The 21138-nt window shown below is 47.6% G+C and overlaps 1 protein-coding gene across 1 annotated transcript; it reads left to right on the forward strand.

Moving 5' to 3' along the window:
- Nucleotides 1-13406: 13406 nt before the first annotated feature.
- On the forward strand, nt 13407-15437 carry LOC131495453 (olfactory receptor 10C1-like). Its single transcript, XM_058700400.1, has one exon. The coding sequence runs from the start codon at nt 13793-13795 to the stop codon at nt 14735-14737; it is 945 nt and encodes a 314-aa protein (XP_058556383.1). The 5' UTR covers nt 13407-13792; the 3' UTR covers nt 14738-15437.
- The last annotated feature ends 5701 nt before the right edge of the window (nt 15438-21138 follow it).

The raw sequence follows: 21138 nt of genomic DNA on the forward strand, positions 1-21138 counted from the left end.
GATACTACCACAGTGTTAACACCGCAGAATAGAGCTTTTACGTCCTGATTCTTCTTTTGCTTAATATCAGCTCATGATGATTTTCTCATGTTAATGTCCTGTCTTTCACACAGGTCCGACACCAGTCCCCAAGTTTCCTACTCATCCTCCGGTGGACAAAACAAAACTTTCCTCTAAATGCCAACGTATGTCAGTACACACGTGAGAATGAATTTTCAATTTGTTATAGACAAAACACATTTCCCTTTGTTCAGGCCTCAGGGGCGGTAGAATAAGGGATGTCTATTTTCCACCTACATAGGGGAAGGATTTGAATCCATTTTCACTTATCTGCATATTGTTGACACAGCCCTTATGCTCCCAGACAATCCTATGATTAATTCTCCACTGTGATCTTGTGGTTTCTGACTCTACCCCCTGGGGCTTTTCTGGAGAAATTTTCGCAGACCTCACCTCACTGGATGCATCCTCCACCCCAGTGCTCAGAAATGCAGATACCACCCTCTTGACTGAATGAATAAAATGTCAGAGAACCCCTGCAGAGCACCTTCAGGATGCGATCATCTCAGGAAGGGCGGAGAAAATGAAGCTTTCTGAGAGATAGCAAGGAAAAATGAAACCAGCCAGAAAAAACCTGGCGAAAAACCTGGTTGTTGGCATCTGTTTCACACCGTGCTCACTTCTAAGGGGAAAGAAGTTACATATTTAGGGGGCGATTTTGAGGCGCCACATCTCAGGCTTGTAGATTTCTATCTCAGCAGCCAGAGAAATCGAAGTTTCCTGTCTGTAAATAGTAATTTTGCCACAAGGAGAAACTATAGCTAAGTAGTTCCTCTTTTGCTTTTTTGGCCTAAAAATATCAGGGGCTGAAAGGATTTTGAACATTAGATTTTTCTTTTTCACCTCACTTACATGTGGGTCCTGAGAAACCCATAGAGCCTAGAATGAGACTCAGCCTATTGTCGGGGAAAGGCGTGCCACCCAGCTACGTCCCCGTATGTTCCCGTTCAAGGACCAGCAGTGGCAGGAGACATTGGTAGAGGCACCTATATCTACTAGTACTTGACTGCATCTTCTGGAAAGGGGGCGGGCCATCTGTGACATTGTTTTGGTTCAAATGGTACCTATGCATTCACCCCGTTTTTAATAATTGGCAGACCGGAAACTTCAAAGACATAGAAGGTCATTATAAATAGAAGGTCTTACTCAAACATATCAAAGGGGTTTGGCACTAGCTGCCTCTTGACTAGGCTGCCTTATCACAATGATTAAAATCTCGATCACACGCGCTTTCTGCATTCATCGTGAGTAAATACGATTTCTCTTTCGCAGGGAGCTTCTTGAAGTTTCGGGGGCCTGATGAACCTTTTGTTCTGTAGTGTTTTTTTTCTGCAACACAGTGGATGCATTCTGGAGTGCCATAAACCCTGACGTGGCAAATAAATGGCACCAGCTCACAGACGGTATTGTGGCAAGCCCCCACCTGACCCGCAAGACGGATGAGGCTTCCCAAGAGCTAATGTGGGCAAACGTTCTGAGGCTGTCTGCAGAAAAGAAAGCTGATTGTCTTAGTCCAAACTAACATCACACATACATTCAGACAACGGACCATTATAAACAGCGATGAGCTGTGAAGCCATGGAAGGATCTGGAGGTGACTTAACTGCATGTTATTAAGTGGCAGGAGCCAATCTGCAAAGTCTACATACTGAAAAATTCCAACCGTGGGACATTCTGGAGAGGACCAAGGTGCGGACCCAGTAAAAAGATCCGTGATTGCTAGGGAGTAGGGGAGAAATGCGGAACACAGCGAAACCACAGCGAATGAGGCTGTGATGGATACATGTCATTGTACACTTGTCCGGACCCACGGATGTGCACCACCAAGACTGAGCCCTAATGCAAACTGTGGGCTTTGGGTGATAATGATGCGTCATTATCGATTGTCATAAACGGGCCACTCTGGTGCAGGACAATGACGGTAGGGGAAGCTATGCGTGTGTGGGGCAGGAGGTATAATGGAGATCTGTAATTTCTGCTCAGTTTTGCTGTGAACCTAAAACCTCCCTGAAAAAATAAAGTCTCTTTCTTTTTTTAAAGAAAAGGCTGTGCTATGTTATTCAAAGGCAGCTGAAGATTTTTTTGCAACAGAACACACAGGAGGACCAGAGCTAATGTGAAACCCCGTGGGCAAGCTGAGAAGTGATCGAACTGTGGTGAGGGGGGTGGGGGGTGGGGAGGGCGGATTTCAGCAGCCTGGGCATTTCTAAAAGGGGAAGAGACAGGGCCTTAATACTGACTGAACTTCAGCTTTGGTCAGGGTCCTTTCTCACGCCCCTTGATTCCTCCCGATAACTCATGAAGGCTGATGCGTTAGTTGTGATGCCCTATGTTCTACGTGGGATCTCCTGGAAAGCATTCTGGTGTGCTTGCCTCTTGTCCGGAGCAGGTAGGATCCTAGGAGGGAACAGTCTGGCTCAGCGTCACAAGTGGTTCTGACCACTTTTAACTAATCTCTGTGTGATCGTAGGACTTCGGAAGGGACCCGCTGACTCCACAGACCTAACACTCATTTGGATTTATGCCCTTTGTCAAACGCTTCAAAGGACTGCTACTCGACAGATGTCAAGAGTCATCTCTTTGGTTCTGTTAGGAATTGGGTGCCTAAGTACAATGCGGATAATAACAGCAATCGACCAAGTTCGATGTTCTTGCAGCACCTAGGGCAGGCCCACGTAAATGATCCCAGTTCCTGCGACAACCTTCGAGGTAGGCGTCATTGACATGAACAGTTTTCAAAATGAGGCCAAAAGGGGTTCACTAAATCGCACAACGTTTCATGACTGCTGATTTGTGCACAGTGGAATTCAAACGCAAGGTTTTCTCGACTGCGTGTTCTTCCCTATGATTACCAACACCGAACGCTGCACTTGTGGTTCTGATGGCTGAGTCGCCTGGAGAGCCGGGAGACTCAGTGCCGCGTATGCGTGAATAGGTGCACAGACAAGCAGGCATGTGCTGACAGGCAGGGGACAGGCAGGGGACCAGACCATTTCATTTTTTTCTAGAAGGAAATTTTAATCTTTTTTTTTTTTTCTTAAAAAGGAAGTGAGAGTTTAAAAAACTCTCTGAAAGGGCAAACAAGTGTTAGCAATTCCTTCCTTTGAGCTCAGATGGTATATGCCCCTCTTTTGGGGGGAGGGGGCACACATTTGTCTATCATATGCCCTGTTTCTCTTTCACTTCCCCACCCTCAAGAAACTTCTTCTTCTTCTTTTTTTTTTTTTTAAAGCATAAGTTAGTCTACAACTCTTGATTCTTGATGCTGTTTTCCTGGGTATCAGAACAAAAAACACATTTATCATGGTTGCTAAAATTAGAGCTCAAAGGAGCCACGCAAAAGTCATAAAATCCGATCTCCACGTTTCAGGTGCTATGAAAATATAGGTCAGGGAACGTGTGTGGCCGACTCTGAATCTGTTAGGCAGAGTCCGAGCCTAGATTACAACTCAGGCCTGCGGAAGCCACACCACATGCACAGTGCCTTGTGTGACGGTAGGGACAGTTCGGTGTGGCTCAGGCGAAGCTGGGACCCTGGTGTCTCCTGACCGGGCCTGGGGAAAAGACTCTCCGAAGTATGGTGTTCTGAGGCTGTCTTTTTGACATCCTGGGTCTGCATTCCCATGTTCCCAATTAGCGTTAATTGAGGGAGGCAAGCAGAAAAGACTCCACCACTCACAACTCCGGCGGGGGTGGGGGTGGGGGGGTGTAGCAGGATGGAGGCAAAATGCTGGTAATTACTGAAATTACTGAAGTTCAGACTGCGCATCATTAAGCAGGCAGAGGCCCCTCTGGGGAACAGGACTCTTGCCTCACCCTCTGGCTTCCCCAGCTCAATTAAACAGCTCGTTTGTCTTATTAGCAAACTTGTTAGCCCCTTACTCTGTCCCCTGAGGTGCTCAGAAGAAAACTTTCGTGGGAGGGATTCCTTGGCTGGATGGGGCTGGCTGTCAGGCTTCCCTGGGGGAATCCGAGGTACCCAGCTCCTTCTGACAGGATGCCTGTGGCAGGGGACCATTCAGCGGTGGCCCCAAGGTGCCTCTGCTGGACCAAAGTTAAGGATATGGAAGGTCAGCAAAACTGCGTGAGATCTAACGGAGAAGCAGGGCAGTGTCTGAGGCTTGTTCTGGACACACTGCTCCAAGATCGCCAGGGCCGTCTCATGCTGCCGGCGTGAGCAGAGAGGCTATTGACACGCCCCGGGATCTGTGTCAGAAGTGGCAGAAACAAGACCTGCACCAGTATATCGGAGGCCTCAGTTTCCCCCTCCTCTCTGCCCTCTACCATTAACAGGCGGTTTTAACTGACTTAAGCCATCATCCAGCCCTTGGATGCTGATGCTTCCTAGGGAAGGATTCCCTTAGGCCCCACATGTGGGCCCAGCAAACACTCTCCTGCCTCTGGAGTGCTTCTGCACCGCGGCGAGGAGGACAGGACACGCGTGGCCTCCCCATCTCGCAAGTAGAGGCCTGAGGCTCTGGGGGCTTTCCCAGAACAGACACTGACTATGTGGGTTTATTCTTTGAGGTCAGTTGAAACGACATTCAAAGTTCCCGATCTCTCAGCCCATTCAGACCAACCATCAGTAATTTTTAGTCCGTACCTACATATTTACCGCCGACAAACTAGTTGTAATAGATAGCAGAAATATTACTTACTGAGTGCCCCCTCAAGTGGAGATGTAGCCTTATACGTGAGGAAACTGAGGTTCAGAATGTTTTGACTAGTCTAGGCTACTAGAAAAAGGACGGATCTGGTGTTCATGCCCGGGGCGGGGGTTGGGGGGGGGGGGAGGACATTGTTTGAAAAGGACCCATATAGGTAGGTAAGGAGATGGTTTGCTGATTTGGGACAGTCTAGAATGGATGGAGAGGAAGGGCATATAAGCGGGGGGTAAGTGGGAGGTGTAATTCAAGACAACAGATTCAGAAGATGTCACAGCTCATCGCTACCCCAAGTCTCCCTTCCCTGGCCTGTGGCTCCCAGATCTACTAACAGCCTCACCCCTAGTTTCTTAGTGCACCCAGTTTCTCAGAAACAGAGGAGTCATGAGTATATACCAGAGGGCTCAGACCTGCCTCAGTGTCTCCATCCTCAATGCACCTCTCCCCCTGGCCTTCAGTGGGGATTTTTAACTAATTTAGGCCATCATCTAGGCCCTGGTTCCCAGACCCCAACCCATACGCCCGTGGCCCTACTCTTGTTGACTCTTCCCGTGAGGACGCTGCGTTGTGTTACCTGTTCAGAATGTACACTTGTCTGTGTGCGCCGCGGGTGGGCGGGCAGCCGGGGATCGGGGACGCTTTCCTTCTTCACGTCCGTTCCACATCCTGCGGCCTAGCCTGACGAGAAGCAGACACTCTTCAAGAAACAGCAGAGACGCCCAGGAAATCGTCTGACCTCCCATTTTCAAACAAATGGCCTTAGAACGTAATACACGAAGCAGACACGCACCAAAGTGGAAAACAGACTGAAAGGGGAAGCAGAGATGGGGTCCGGAAGCCCAGGCCTCTCCCTACACCCTGGTTTCTCCCCTGGCTCCCAACTGCTTCCTTGGCTGAGATCATCTAGGTCAGTCTTTTCACTTTTCTGGCCAGTGAATTGAGGGTCAGGGAGGTGACAGGCCCCGCTGTTCGTGACAAAGACGTGGCAGACAGATCACTGTCCTCGTAAACTTGTTTTTGATAGTTTTGCTGTAAAAATGAAAAACAAAAACAAAAACAAAAACAAAAACCCAGAACGAAACGCCACAAAGGTTCCGGGACTTGCTGTGAAAAGACACGGACCCAATCCCGGGTCAGCAGTTCACCGGGCGGGCATGACCTTGGCAAGACCTGCGGCCTTGTCCTCCCTGCAGCGCGTGGCCGGTCACATCACCTCCTGTTTGCGGAGCTTTGATTCCACGACTGCAACACTGCTTACAGAAAGCAGTGCCCAAACGAGGCCCCTGTGGGTCAGATCTGGACATCCAGCACGGAGAGGGGAAGGTGTTGGCCCAAACCCCATTTCTTTCACTTTTATTGATGTCAGTAAAACACACAACCTCTCTGCAAACATCCATTTTTCTCACCTTTTACATATATATCATTTCCACCACACAGTTCTATCACCATGAAAGGAAAAAAACATGCAAGGTGCCGAACACTTCAGTGCTCCCGATGGCTAAGAGGTGTTCCACATGTAATGAAGAAGCCTCACTATCCTGGAGGCAGGGCAGGGTCATGGTTAGAGAAGGGCCTTTGAGCCCGTGTCCCTGATTCAATCGATCATTGTCTCTACCACTTTCTTGCTCGGACCAGGCACTCAGTTCCATCTGGAAAATGGGTTGCACAGTGGAATCTTATTTAAGTAATTCTTGGGAGGGTTAAATTATTTTGTACTTGCAAAGCAAACAGACTATTAAACACTACGTAAGCAACGGCCATTGTTACTTCCAATTTGCCACATAGGTTTCTGCAGGGGGATTCCTTTCCTTGGAGAGGGCCCGGTGTTTGTTTGTTTGTTTGTTTTTCATGTTTATTTATTTTGAGAGAGAATGCAAGTGGGGGAGGGGCAGAGAGAGAGAGGGGGACAGAATCCGAAGCAGGCTCCAGGCTCCGAGCTGTCAGCATAGAGCCCGACGCGGGGCTCGAACTCACGAATGGTGAGATCATGGCCTGAACCGAAGTTGGAAGGTTAACTGCCTGAGCCCCCCGGGCACCCCAGAGCACGCCCCATTTTTTCCGTACTTCTCTTTGCTGTCCTGTGTGAGTCAGTGGACCTGTTAAGACTCCAAATCAAGTGTTTTCTCCTGGCCTAGGTTCCCAAATCAGCCTGGAACCTTCTGTGTGTTTCTCCCTGCCCTTGCAGAATCTACACTTTGCCCTCAATGCCTGGATTGGGGTCTTCACCCTTTTCTCTTCTCCTGCACGGTGCTCTCTCAGTTCTTCTTCCTGAGGGGTGGTCATGGGCCAACGCATTTCCCCAGCGATGGTCTGAAGGCATTGCTGGCCATTGTCCAGGTCCTTGCAGGGAGCCCTGGGGCCTGTAGTCCTCTTGTGGGGACATGCATGCCTACCTGACAACCCAGGGGAGCCCAAAAGTCACCGCTACCTTCTAGCATGGGGTCTGCGTGTCTGCCCACTGCTGAGTAAGAAAAGAATGTGTGATTGGATCCTAAGGATCGAACCAGGGTGACAGGGACCAGGTCCCCTTCCCAAAGCCCGGCCAGCAGCCATCCCTCTCACCCACATCAGTGTCACGCTCCAGACTCACCCGCCTCCTCACTTCATAGTGTTTTCTCTCCACAGCCTTCTGAGGCCCTTCCCTTCGGGTCTTCTTAGAGCCTCCTAACAGACGCAGACCTGAGGCAAGTGGCTGGCCCCTATCCCCGCGCCTCTCCCCTGGAGCGGTGAGAGAGAGAAGAGAGAGCCCGGGGAAATCACCTCCCCTGGGTGGTCTACAGAGCCAGCAAATGGCCTTTCTGTTCACCCCATTGTGTCTTAGGAACACCACTGTTTTTCTTTTGCTGTGATGTGGAAAGAAGTCAGAAGCAAGACATCCATGAGATTCATTGGGTGGATGTCTCAGGGCCAACTCTTTGGTTACTTCCTTCTTCTGTGTTGCCATCAGGGTTCTTACTCTAGAAGGAAAGAAATAAGAATATACACCTATTTCTTTGTGCTATCTATGTATACTTATTTCTACATATACTCTATATGTGTACCTATTTCTATAGACTAAACTATTTATATACTTATATATAAGTATATATGTATATATATATATATACATACACTTATGTCTATATACTATATCCTATATACATCTTTTTCTGTATACTATATATATACTCTAGATATAGATAGATATGTCTATACAGTAAAACCTTGGATTGGGAGTAACTTGCTCTGCGGGTGTTCTGCAAGACAAGCAAACATTTCTAACAAATTTTAACTCGATAACGAGCGATGCCGTGCAATATGACACGATGTGCGTGATGTCAAATGTCACGTGATCACAACTGAGCCAATGGTTCTTCTCTCTTACTGAGGGATTGTGGGTGATCATCTCCCATGCTCACATGCTCGGTCTCAGGCCACGGTGTTTGGCAGAAATCGCTGATTTTTTCGGAACATTGGAAGGTGCCCACACTGGCACTCGTGTATTTTTTGTCACTTCAAAGCACGTAGGGACAGTCCTTTGCTTTTCCGTACGAGAGTAAGCTTAGGGATGTTTTGCTTCCTTCTAGGTCAGGCTGCCTGCGGATATAGACCTTTTCTCTGATGCCTTATTGCCAGTTACGATAAATACAACCTATGACAAGAGTTTATTGCTATTGTATTATAACCAACATCTGTTAGTGATAGTGAAAGTCCTACACAATAACCCTCCTCTCTCTTGTCTCCCCCACACCATTCACAAAGGTTTTCAATGGTAAGTGCAGTTTAACTTGTTTATTTTTTTTTAATATTTTGTATTTTCTTTATTATTTTGTATTATAACCATTTTAATATGAATATTTTGGGGTTTGGAATGAACTCTCTGAGGTTCCATTATTTCTCATGGGGAAATTCACTTTGATACACAAGTGCTTTGGATCACAAGCATGTTTTCGGGACGAATTATGCTCGTAAACCAAGGTTGTACAGTATTTTACTGACATTTCTCTCATTCTGTAGTGATAGACTGTTGTCAGCACAGAAGAAGGAAGGAGCCAAAGCATGATGTATACATGTACACATACATATTCAGACCACAAACTCTGTGGTAGCGTTAAAGCTAACGCTCCATCCCCCAGATGCTTATATAGTTTCCAGTTAAATAAACCCAAGTACTTTTCAGAAAGAAGGGGGGCTCTATGGATAATTATCCCTGAAAAACAGGCATTGACTGGAACTCACCTGGGCAAACCAGGATATATGATTGCACTGTGTCGCTATAATGACATGTCTTGGTATTACAAACAGAATCACAATGAAAACCTCTGGGTGCACGTCATTTCACATATGTGCGCACACATGTCTGTAAGACAGATTCTTAGAGGTGGGATTGCTGTGCGGAAGTGAATGTGTCGTGTACGGAAGCATTGCTAAATTTTCCTTCAAATTTCTTAACTATTCTGTCCTCCTGGAAGCAATGCGTGAGAATGTTTCCCTGCAGCCTTGACAGCAAAGGGTATTTTTAAACTTTTGGATCGTTTTCAAAGCCGATGGTGAGGAAAGTACCTCGATGTATGTAAATTTCTATGACTCTTATGATGAGTCAGGTTGAATACCTCTTCATACACTTAAGTGCCTGTGTTCTTTTATAAATGCCCATTTTGGGGTCTGACTCCCTCACTCCAAATCAAGCATCTTGAAGAAAGGGATGTTTTATACACCTCATGCTTTCCCTAATAGGCAGTGTGGAAAATAAAGAGCATTTAATAACTTAAATATACCTAATGAATAACAGAATCACTGTGATTTTTCCTCTCTTCATATCATTTCAGCTGCTTTTGATGACAACTTTTCTAACCTTTGGATCACTTTTTTCTCTTGGAGAACAATATTACATCTACATATGTCCATAATACAGAATATTTATGAATAAAAATAAAAAATCACTTATAAAATGATTTTATTTATTATTATTTTTTTTTACTATTTATTTTTTATGAGAGAGAGACAGAGACAGAGAACAAGCAGGGGAGGGGCAGAGAGAGAGACACACACACAGAACCTGAAGAAGGCCCCAGGGTCCGAGCTGTCAGCACAGAGCCCGATAGGGGGCTCGAACTCAGGAACTGTGAGATCATGACCTGAGCCGAAGTCGGATGCTCAACCAACTGAGCCACCCAGGTGCCCCATTATAAAATCATTTTAAACACTTACTATCTGTTATTTTTCATCTTTCCCTGCCCAAAGGCTTTTTAAGAAATATTAACAATCATATTGTAAAATGTCGGCACTTTGGAAATCCTACTTTCTTCCCTTAACACCGTAATAGGGTTCTCAGTAGTCTTTTTTGCTACATTATAAATTTCTTAATGGAGGCTTTGGAAGTTGTTCTTTACTCTTGCTCAGTTTCTAACGCAGAAAAAATATTAGGTGAGCCCACCCTGCTGGTGAAGGATGACCCGAGAAGAAAATAAATACCTTCCTGAGCCAAGCAACCCTCCAATTTTTATTTTCTCTTTTTTGCGATTAGGTCAAACACCTCACTTCTTATTCATATACACTGCCAAGACTTTGGCACATATTATTGGATTGATCTGGGTTTGTTTCTTATAAACACATGTGTGTGTCACATTGATAGGTTTCTGAAGGCAAGCGCACAGTTATTATAATACACTTATTGCCAGACCAGGTGATATACAGCTGGGCTCTACAAAGCATGGGGGAAGTCTGTCTCAGAATCCTACAGATCTATAAATAAGACTGCAACTCAGGGGTATTTTGGTGTTTGGGACTACGGAGAATGCAGAAATTTTGTCAAATGTCAGTTGCAAACATCTATCCTGGAGGAAAGTCAGGTGTTCAGATGATGTGGAATATAGGCTCAAGACTGGAAAAGACTGAATGAGAACCCCTAATTGCCCAAGCATCAGAGAAGGTCAAGATTCTTCCCATCTTGAGGTTACAATGTCACTCCTCATCAGGGAACTACAAATCAAAACCACATTGAGATATCATCTCATGCCAGTCAGAGTGGCTAAAATTAACAAATCAGGAGACTATAGATGCTGGAGAGGATGTGGAGAAATGGGAACCCGCTGTTGGTGGGAATGCAAACTGGTGCAGCCACTCTGGAAAACAGTATGGAGGTTCCTCAAAAAATTAAAAATAGATCTATCCTATGACCCAGCAACAGCGCTGCTAGGAATTTACCCAACGGATACAGGAGTGCTGATGCATAGGGGCACTTGTACCCCAATGTTTATAGCAGCACTTTCAACAATAGCCAAATTATGGAAAGACCCCAAATGTCCACCAACTGATGAACGGATAAAGAAGTTGTGGTTTATATATACAATGGGATACTGCCTGGCAATGAGAAAGAATGAAATATGGCCTTTTGTAGCAACATGGATGGAACTGGAGAGTGTTTTGCTAAGTGAAATAAGTCATACAGAGAAAGACAGATACCATATGTTTTCACTCTTATGTGGATCCTGAGAAACTTAACAGAAGACCATGGGGGAGGGGAAGGGGAAAAAAAGTTACAGAGAGGGAAGGAGGCAAACCATAAGAGACTCTTAAACGCTGAGAATAAGGGGTGCCTGGGTGGCTCAGTCTGTTGAGTGTCCGACTTTGGCTCAGGTCATGATCTCAAGTGAGTTCAAGCCCTGAGTTGGGCTCTGTGCTGTCAGCTCAGAGCCTGGGGCCTGCTTCGGATTCTGTGTCTTCTTCTCTCTCTGTCCCTCCGCCATTTGCGCTGTCTCTCTCTGTCTCTCAAAAATAAATAAATGTACTAAAAAAATTTAAAAAAAAACTTAGAATAAACTGAGGGTTGATGAGGGGTGGGAGGGAGGGGAAAGAGGGTGATGGGTATTGAGGAAGGCACCTGCTGGGATGAGCACGGGGGGTTGTATGGAAACCAATTTGACGATAAATTTCATATTAAAAAAAAAGACAGGTTACATAATTTTCTAAAGAAACTTCTCGAAACCAACTAAACAACTCCAGCTCTCTCAAGATTTTCTAGGTTGACCTGAAGAGAGTTTGTTCTGCGCTTATGTGGTCTATGCGCAAATCTTTCATGGTGAATGTCCTGATAGCTGGGTTAGTTTCGCTATTATCTTGTCCTTTGCTTCTGATTCCCAGATGTTAAACCATGTTCAAATCCACAAACGTAGGTGGTGGACATCCAATAGTCTCCAGTGGATTAATGCTTTCAGTCTACTATTTATATGGCCTCTCTACCCGTCCAGTGCAGGCACGTGCATGGTGTCCAGTTGAGGTCAGGGTGCCACAGCTGACTGCAGGACCTTTATTATGATGATCCTGGTGGTTATAAATGGGGCGTGATGGCGGGAGGCAGGGTCAGCAGCACGTGGGTGTCCCGTGTCGTAGTCACGACGGTGGCCGTGGCACGATGGCCGCGTCTGCGATGGTGCTGGGCACACAGTAGACACGCAGTGCTGGGGGGCTCAGTGAACGAGTACTAGCAGATGTGCTCAGGAAGGAGCGGTGATGCTTGTCATGGACAAGAAGAGAATCGTGTGCAGCTGATCTTCCTCAAACCAGGGCAAAGCTAGTTGTGCGCAAATTCATGGCTCAGTCCTCCAGGGTCACCCAGCCCTTGTCTTTGGTGCAAATGAAGCTGATAGAGAAGTCTCTTACCAAGGCAGTTTTTAGGAAGGAGACACTTCTGGGGTCCCCAAGGTGTTACTGTCCGTGGGTGCCCGAGATTATGGGGGGTGGGCTCTCTCTCTTTGGAGAAATCTCTCTGGAACTTGAAGACACTGGACTCCAGAGCCCAACAATTAGGGCAGGGCTGAGAAAAGGTGTTTGAGAAACAGTGTGGATCCGCTTCACTTTTCCCGTGCCCCACTTCCTGCCCCAGAGGAACCCCTTGGAGACGGCTAGTCACACCCGGCAACCCCAGGGAGCACGCAGCAAGGATCCCCCCGGAGACCAGTGTGTCCCGGAGCATGAGATATAAGTAGGGCAGAGTCCTGGGGGGCAAGCGATGATGAGGAGGGTGCCATGAGTGTTAATGTCATCCACACGGTCAGGTAACGGGCAGGGACAGGGCAGCAGGGGTGAGTGTAGTAGAAGCAGAGGGCCAGGGGAGGGCGTTGATCTTTCCTAGGAGAGGTTCGTTAGGGTGAAGGGTGTGGGAGGAGAACTCTGGGCATGTTAGTGTAGATCGCCTCCCTCCCCCCTCCCCCCAAACCATTTTTCGGGGACTTTAGGGGACCATAAATGCTCTGTGTTGTAAGAGTCTTAGAAAACATCTGTTCAACACTGTTTTTTGTTTATTTTAGGGAAGTTGAGGGTATGTGAGGAGAAGTTGCTCAGCTCAGGGTGCCCTGCTGGTCAGTGACAGAGCAGGTGCTAAAGCCAAATCACTGATTCAGAGAAGGCTCTTCTTTTTATGCTATAGGACTTCTTGCTTGGGACTTTTGACCTTACGGTTTTCCTCTCTAAGGGATCCCAGTGCATGTCTCCTGTGGAGATCATACTTCAAAAGACATGGTGAGTCTACTAGGGGAGGTACTGTCGGGCACTGCGGACCTCAGATGTCAGGGACTGTTGTCAGAGTGCCCCCATCTCTGCCATTTCCCACCTCTCCTTCCAGCCCTTATGGACACAGTCTATAAACTCCAGAGGGGCTTCCTCAAAGAGGCCCTGGAAGTCACCTTTAGGGGATGACTCCATTCTTCTCCACAGCCCAGTTTTGCTGGTTGTTTCATCATCGGAAACTATAGGAAGGATAGAGGTAGGAATTTTCTTGTCTCTTCTATTTGCTGATGGGGGACTAGAGACAAGATCCAGATGCCCAAGTATCTAGAACCCAATATTATAAATTAGAGAGGATTCAACTGGGATCAGGAGCCTTGGTTTCTAGTTCCAGCCCTGTCAACAACAGATTCTATGATGTGGGTCCGTCCACTTCTGCCCTTGGGAGTGCAATTCCTCTATTGTGAAGGGACTGGCATTGATTAGACAATGTCAGGTTGCTGCTAGGTGCTCACACTTCGTGTTCTTGGCACCAGGAAGACTTTTCCAAAGAGAGGAAGATCCTGAAGTACTTCCTAGGAATCATGGATCCGCTCAACCACACGTGGACCCAGAGTTTCATCCTCGCTGGTTTCAGTGTCCCCGGAACCCTGCGACCTCTTGCCTTCTTGGGGACCCTGTGCCTCTATCTCCTCACACTGGCCGGGAACCTGTTCATCGTTGTCCTGGTCCAGGTGGATGCTGGACTGTCCACGCCCATGTACTTCTTCATCGGTGTCCTCTCCTTCCTGGAGCTCGGGTACGTCAGCGCCACGGTGCCCACGCTGCTGCACACGTGGCTCCGTGGGCGCTCAGCCATCTCGGCAGCGGTGTGCTTCATCCAGCTGTACGTCTTCCACTCCCTGGGCATGACCGAGTGCCATCTGCTGGGCGTCATGGCGCTGGACCGCTACCTGGCCATCTGCCGCCCGCTCCACTATCGGGCACTCATGACCAGAAAGGTCCGGTTCTGGCTGGCAGGGGCCGCTTGGGTGGCTGGCTTCTCAGCGGCACTGGTGCCAGCCAGCCTCACGGCCACTCTGCCCTTCTGTCTGAAAGAGGTGGCCCACTACTTCTGTGACCTGGCACCGCTGATGCGGTTGGCGTGCGTGGACGCAGGCTGGCACGCTCGAGTGCACGGGGCGGTGATTGGTGCGGCCACTGGTTGCAACTTCGTGCTCATTTGGGGGCTCTACGGGGGCATCCTGAGGGCCGTGCTGAAGCTGCCCTCGGCTGCCAGCCGGGTCAAGGCCTTCTCCACCTGCTCCTCCCACATGATCGTGGTGGCCCTCTTTTATGCCTCCGCCTTCACGGTCTATGTGGGGCCACCTGGGAACCGCTCTGAGGGCACAGACAAGTGTATCGCCTTGGTGTATGCCCTTCTCACTCCTCTCCTCAACCCCATCGTCTATACCCTTCGCAACAAGGAAGTGAGGGAGGCCGTGAAGAGGGTCACTGTCAGGGTCAGGACTATTCTGAAGGGACCCTGACGGGCTGAATTGGTCACAGCTCAGCTGCTTGGCCGCAGTGGGAACCGGCCGGTTGGTTGGTCAATCATCTGGTCAGGGTTGAAGTCCACACCAGTGAACGAATCCATCAGATTATCTGTCGAACGTGCTGCAGACGCGCACTCAGGGGGACATACCTGGGTTCATCAGACGTGAACATGTAGGGAGAAGGGAGGTGTGTGTTCGATTCCATTCCAATCTAACGGGGGGGGAAATGCCACAGAGGAGAAAGGAAAAAACCAGGGACCCATGCAAATGCTTCTGCTGAACTTCCAACCTGGGGAGACAGAGCAACGCTGAGCAGAGGAAGATAATCTAAAGCTAAGGTGGGGGCGGAGGGTTGCCCAGAAGAAAGGGTGGGAGAGTGGAAAACAGGAGACCAAAGCTGTGGCTCCCAGGTGTGAGCATAGGCAGAGCCAGGGGTGGTGGGCTATTGGGTGGGGGAGGGCAGCTCCGTGGGGGGAGAACACCCCCCACCCCGGGAGCAGGAGGCCGGAGGCTGCATTTTACAGTGAGCTCTCTACTGGGGCAAGAGGGAGATGGTGACGATGGGGGTGTTGTCTGAGTTCTCGCCCAATGTCACGGACCATTCCAGAGAAGGGATCCGCAGCCGTGCTAAGTAAACAGCAACAGAAACAAAACCCGAGCAGCAAACAAAGAGCTAAGCACTCACCTGCGAAGTAGAAAACAGGTTGAAAGAGAAAGTAGGATCACGTTCTGTGCCTTCTTCCCCTCGGCTCTTCCTCCTGCCCCCCCCCCCTCCCCGCCCCTGCCAAACCAAGTCCTCTGGTGAGCAAAGTCTGAAAGTTAATGCTCAGGTTCAACCTCCGGACTCTGGTGACATGCAGACTGAAGGTCAAATGCCTGCCAAAGCGTGTCAGAGGGTGAGAGACAGGACCCAAATTTTGACAGAGCCGAGGCCACTGTATGGCTCTTGAATACCCTATCTATTTTCATTTTTATACAAGTAACTGCTAAAAAACTCAAACCAATTATGTTTGGTATGTCTGCCCTATTTCAGAACACAGTGCTAGCTTCTCTCAAATGTATGCCTTAAACCTTCATAATACCCCTCGGAAGAAGGAAGAAGCATCCGAATATCTATGTGAGGAAAATAGTACGATTTCTGGGCTGTGGTGAAGAGACACGGACCAGACCGGGATCCGTGGGGCCACGGGTCTGAGGGTCAGTGGGTTCACCCTCACGGGCATGACCTTGGTGAGACACATGGTCTTGTCCTCTCTGCATGAGCGCGTGGCCATTCATATCCCTTCCTGCTTACGGAGCTTTGATTCCATGATTGCAAGACTGCTTAGAGAAAGCAGGGCCTGAAGGAGGCCCCCGTGGGTCAGATCTGGACATCCAACACAGAGAGAGGAAGGTGTTGGTCCAAACCCCTGGTTTTGCTGCTTTTCGACTATGTCAAAAAAAGACAGACCAAAAAAAAAAAAAGTAACTTCTTTTTTCCTTCTTTTTGTTGTCCTTAAAAAATTCTATAACCAAGAGTTCTAAAAATTAAGTGAAAGGACACATCCTAAGTGTTCAATACATAAGTTAGCCGTATTAGTCTAGAGGCAGGGCAGGGTAGTGATTTAGAGCGCGGGCTTTACTGGCTATCTGCCTGGGCTCGGACATTAATTCTACCATTTACTTGCTGTGTGACCTTCAGCAACGCACTTAACTCCCTGTGCCTCAGTTTCCTGATCTGCAAAATGAAGACAATACTAGAACTTTTAAGCACTGTGTAAACACTTACTGTTCCCCCACATACAGTTCTGCAGTGGAAATTTCTTTCTGTGAGGATGCTTCGTCTCACACAGAGCTCACATTTTTATTCTGGGTGACGTCAGTAGAATTGGTAACATGCCGAGCGAGGCATCTTCTTTGGACCTAAGCATCCAACGTCAGCGCTGCAGGAAGTCTGTGCCGCCTCCCTAAATGCAAGGTGCAGCACTCCGTTCTGCTGGCCGGTTATGTCTTACTTTTCTGCTCTGGTCTTGTCTCTCCTCTGTACCTCTTTTCACTCAGACAGCTCTTGTCGCAGGTGCGGTTATGAGCACAATGGAAACAGCTTTGTTCTCTGCGGGGGCAGCACCAGAGAGTGGCTGGGGGCCGCTTGCCCTTGCAGTGGCTTGGATCATGGTCGTTAATAGCCCTGGGGATCCCGTCCCTGTGTCTACACTCTGCAGTGTGCCTGGGGGCTCACAATCCTGTTTTGGAGACAAGCAGTTAACAACTCAAGGCAGCATCATTGATTTCTAGCACAGGGCTTGGTGTTCGATGATTTATGAACAAATCAATGAATAAACGGATGAGAGTCCCAGGAGCGTCATGGAGATTGAGCGCCCCTCTTTGAACCGCAGACGGAGACAGGGCCTTACTTAGTCTCTCCACAGCTCCAAACTCCCCTCGCCTTCATTTTATCATCTTTCCCCTCTTGCAACCTCGGGTCCTTCCTTCTACAACCTGCAGTTTGGATCATCCCTAGTGCCCTTTCCCCACTGATACAAAGAACTGGGGTGCTGAGTTGCTGACTCCTACCTCTAAAACCTGCCCTTTGAGTGGTCCTGTGGGGCCCGAAGGGGCTGGAGTCCCGGCCTGGCTGCCTCTGGCAGAAACCCAAGGGTTTTCTACAGATAGCATCACTTTTAATGTGTGCTGTGACGTGAGAAAAATGTTTGAGAAGCAATGCCTGGTTGGGGTGAGCGCTGAAGGCAAGACCCGACTTTGTCCACTTGTCCCTTGGTGACCTCCGGAGAAGACTGCAGCAGGAGAGGCGGTGGGGGCAAACAAGGACATATGACCACAGCATATCATTGACGTAACAAGTTTTTTTAATATATACTTTTTTTTTGCTTCAACAAATAATATTCCTGAAGGGCTTGTAACATTTGCCCTGCAGGATTAGTGTTTCTATGTGCAACACTCAGAAGATGACTCTATTTCATAGTCCCCGATTCTTAGGCATAAGGCCCCACGCCATACATTTCATTCCACCCTTCCTTTCCTTTTTCTTAATGAGAAATCTCAGAGATCTTTCCATCTCCTTGTAGAGAGTGCTTTCCGTTTTTTAAAAAAATATATTTGTTTTTTTTTTAATTTTTTTTAACGTTTATTTATTTTTGAGACAGAGAGAGACAGAGCATGAATGGGGGAGGGTCAGAGAGAGAGGGAGACACAGAATCCGAAGCAGGCTCCAGGCTCTGAGCTGTCAGCACAGAGCCCGATACGGGGCTTGAACTCACAGATTGCAAGATCGTGACCTGAGTTGAAGTCGGACGCTTAACCGACTGAACCACCCAGGTGCCCCCAAAAATATTTGTTTTTGAGAGACAGAGAGAGAGAGAGGGAGAGAGAGAGAGAGAGAGTGGGGGAGGGGCAGAGAGAGAGACAGAGAATCCCAAGCAGGCTCTACACCGTCCGTGCCGAGCCCGCACTCGGGACTCAAACCCACGAACCATGAGATCATGACCTGAGCTGAAACCAAGAGTCAGACACTCAACTGACTGAGCCCCCCAGGCGCTCCTGCTTTCCCATTTTAAAATTAATCCCATAGTACTCCATTGTGTGTTTAATCTGACTGGTACTCTATTGGAGGACCCTTGAGTTCTTCCAATCTCTGCCTATTTAGTACAGACCTACAGGGACAATCTTGTGTATATTTCACTCCCCATATGTGCACACACATTCCTGGGAGTGCGGCTCCTGGGCCATAGTGAGGCTGCACAGAGTATGCGTAAATATTCCTAAATTTTCCTTAAAAGGGATTATGCCATTCGTTCTTTCTCCAAAAGTGGATGAAGTCTTTTTTCCCCACGGCAACATCCATAAAGTGTGCTTCTAATCATTGGACCTTCATAAATATGAAAATTTAAAAATAGTATCTCATTGTAGGTTTTGTTTTTGTTTTTGTTTTTGTGAGAGAGGGAGAGAGAGGGAGCTTGTGTAGGGGAGGGGCATAGAAAGAGGGAGACACAGAATCCAAAGCAGGCTCCAGGCTTTGAGCTGTCAGCACTGAGCCGGATGTGGGGCTTGAACCCATGAACAGTGAGATCATGACCTGAGCCAGAATCAAGTCGGATGCTTAATCGACTGAGCCACCCAGGTGCCCCTGTTTACTTCTAATTTCTAATAAATATATACTGTTTCCAAATACAAACAATGATGCCATGAATCTTTGAACACATTGAATCCTACTTTTTTCACTTACGTTTTAAGCATAAATAATTTTAGATGTCATCGTCCTTCCCAAATCATGAATGACTTAGTAGAGGCATGAGGTCTTGTGCCTTTCTCTTGTTCCATTCCTGACACAGAATAAATGCCAGGGAAACACTCTCTACCAAAAGGGGATGACATACGGAGAGGAAACAGCTTTCTTGGGTTGGCCTGTATTTAGAAGCCTTTGGCCCTTTAATATATATTTTTATTTCTACATGACTGATTCCAGGTAATGTCTACAAGTCTTTGTTCAGTCATTTGTATCACACTGACAGCCTGCTAATCTACTCAGTTAATGCCAAGACAGCCGGGGGTACAACTGGACACAGCAAATAAGGAAGGAAGTCTGTTTCAGAGTCTGGCTTATAAAAGGGGATGTAGGAATATCAATGTGATGTGATACAGAGACAACAAAAAATAAGAATTAACGTGACCACTCTGGGTCCAGCCTGATTATTCATTTGAAGAGTCTAGGCAGATGGATAATCTGTATAGACTCATGAAATGAAGGTAAAACGGAAGAGTCTTTTGGTATTTGGGACTGTGGAGGGTGCAGTGATTTAGGAAGAGGGCAGTTGTAGCTCCCTACCCTGTAGAAAGTTCCGTATTTCACAGGAAGTGGGATATGGGCTCACTGCTGGCTGAGCCTGAACGAGACTCTCTGTCCAAATACTTGAGACTTCCGCCCCCCCCTCACTCCCCCCCCCCCCCCACCCCAAAGGGACTCTTACAGTCCTGGAATTACATTAGCATTCTCAAAGGCCTCAAATGCATTCTCAAAGCATTTTCTTTTTGCTCAAAAATCTTCAGCTCCCGTAGGAAGCTTCTCCGCTTGGGTCTTAGAACATTCAATGATTCCCTCCATTTCAGTGTTGAATTACTTGTTCATCTTCTAGGGTTACCTCTTTACCTTAAATTTAAGTTAGCATGTATTTTGTCCCCTCCTTTGATTTTAAAAAATAAGTACATTTGGATTTATGAATGATTCACGTGCATTACTTTCAACAGATAAATGCTTTTATTCTATCATTGTTCTGAATTCCATATTTATTCAAGTATATACTCACAAGTAGTGCCCAACTGAGATCAGAGCTCAGATGCTAATCCCAGGGCTTTTGAAGAAAATATTGGGGATATGAATATAAGCGAAAGTAATCATGAATGAGTAGTTAAGCCTCATGAGGAAGTCCGGGGTAATCATAATGGAGACCGTGTAAGTAATGGTAGCCATACTGGTAATGGAGATTTGGAACATGCGATGAGAGCAGTGTATTAGGTGTTTAATAAACCATGAGTGAAACAATGAATGACGACAGGGGGCACAACAAATGTGACAATAAGGAGGTGGTGACGTTGGGCACAGAAGTGATAGTGGTGGCTAAATGGACTGTGCTCATATGGTGCTGAAGTTAAGGGTGGTCAGAAAGAGCAGCTGATTGAGGAATCTCTTTGCAAGGAGAATTTTGAAAAGATAAAACTTCTGGGATGCTCAAGGTGTTACTGTCCGTGTGTGCCCGAGATTATGGGAGGTGGGCTCTCTCTCCTTGGAGAAAGCTCTCTGGAACTTGAGGACATGGGACTCCAGAACCCAACAATCAGGGTTGCAGGGCTGAGAAAAGTTATTTGAGAAACAGAGTGGATCCGCTTCGCTTTTCCTGTGCCCCACTTCCTGCCCCAGAGTAACCCCTTGGACACGGCTAGTCACACCCGGCAACCCCAGGGAGCACGCAGCAAGGATCCCCCCGGAGACCAGTGTGTCCCGGAGCATGAGATATAAGTAGGGCAGAGTCCTGGGGGGCAAGCGATGATGAGGAGGGTGCCATGAGTGTTAATGTCATCCACACGGTCAGGTAACGGGCAGGGACAGGGCAGCAGGGGTGAGTGTAGTAGAAGCAGAGGGCCAGGGGAGGGCGTTGATCTTTCCTAGGGGAGGTTCGTTAGGGTGAAGGGTGTGGGAGGAGAACTCTGGGCATGTTAGTGTAGATCGCCTCCCTCCCCCCTCCCCCCAAACCATTTTTCAGTAGGTTTAGAGGACTGCGGTAGTCCAAGGCTACCAAGACATCTACTTAAACTTTTTCATTTTAGAGAAGAGGAAGTTGAGGCAAAGAAAGCAGAAATGGCCAGCTCGATGTTCATTTTGAGTTAACGGCAACACAAGTTCA

Source organism: Neofelis nebulosa, chromosome 15, assembly GCF_028018385.1.
Source record: "Neofelis nebulosa isolate mNeoNeb1 chromosome 15, mNeoNeb1.pri, whole genome shotgun sequence".
NCBI lineage: Eukaryota > Metazoa > Chordata > Mammalia > Carnivora > Felidae > Neofelis > Neofelis nebulosa.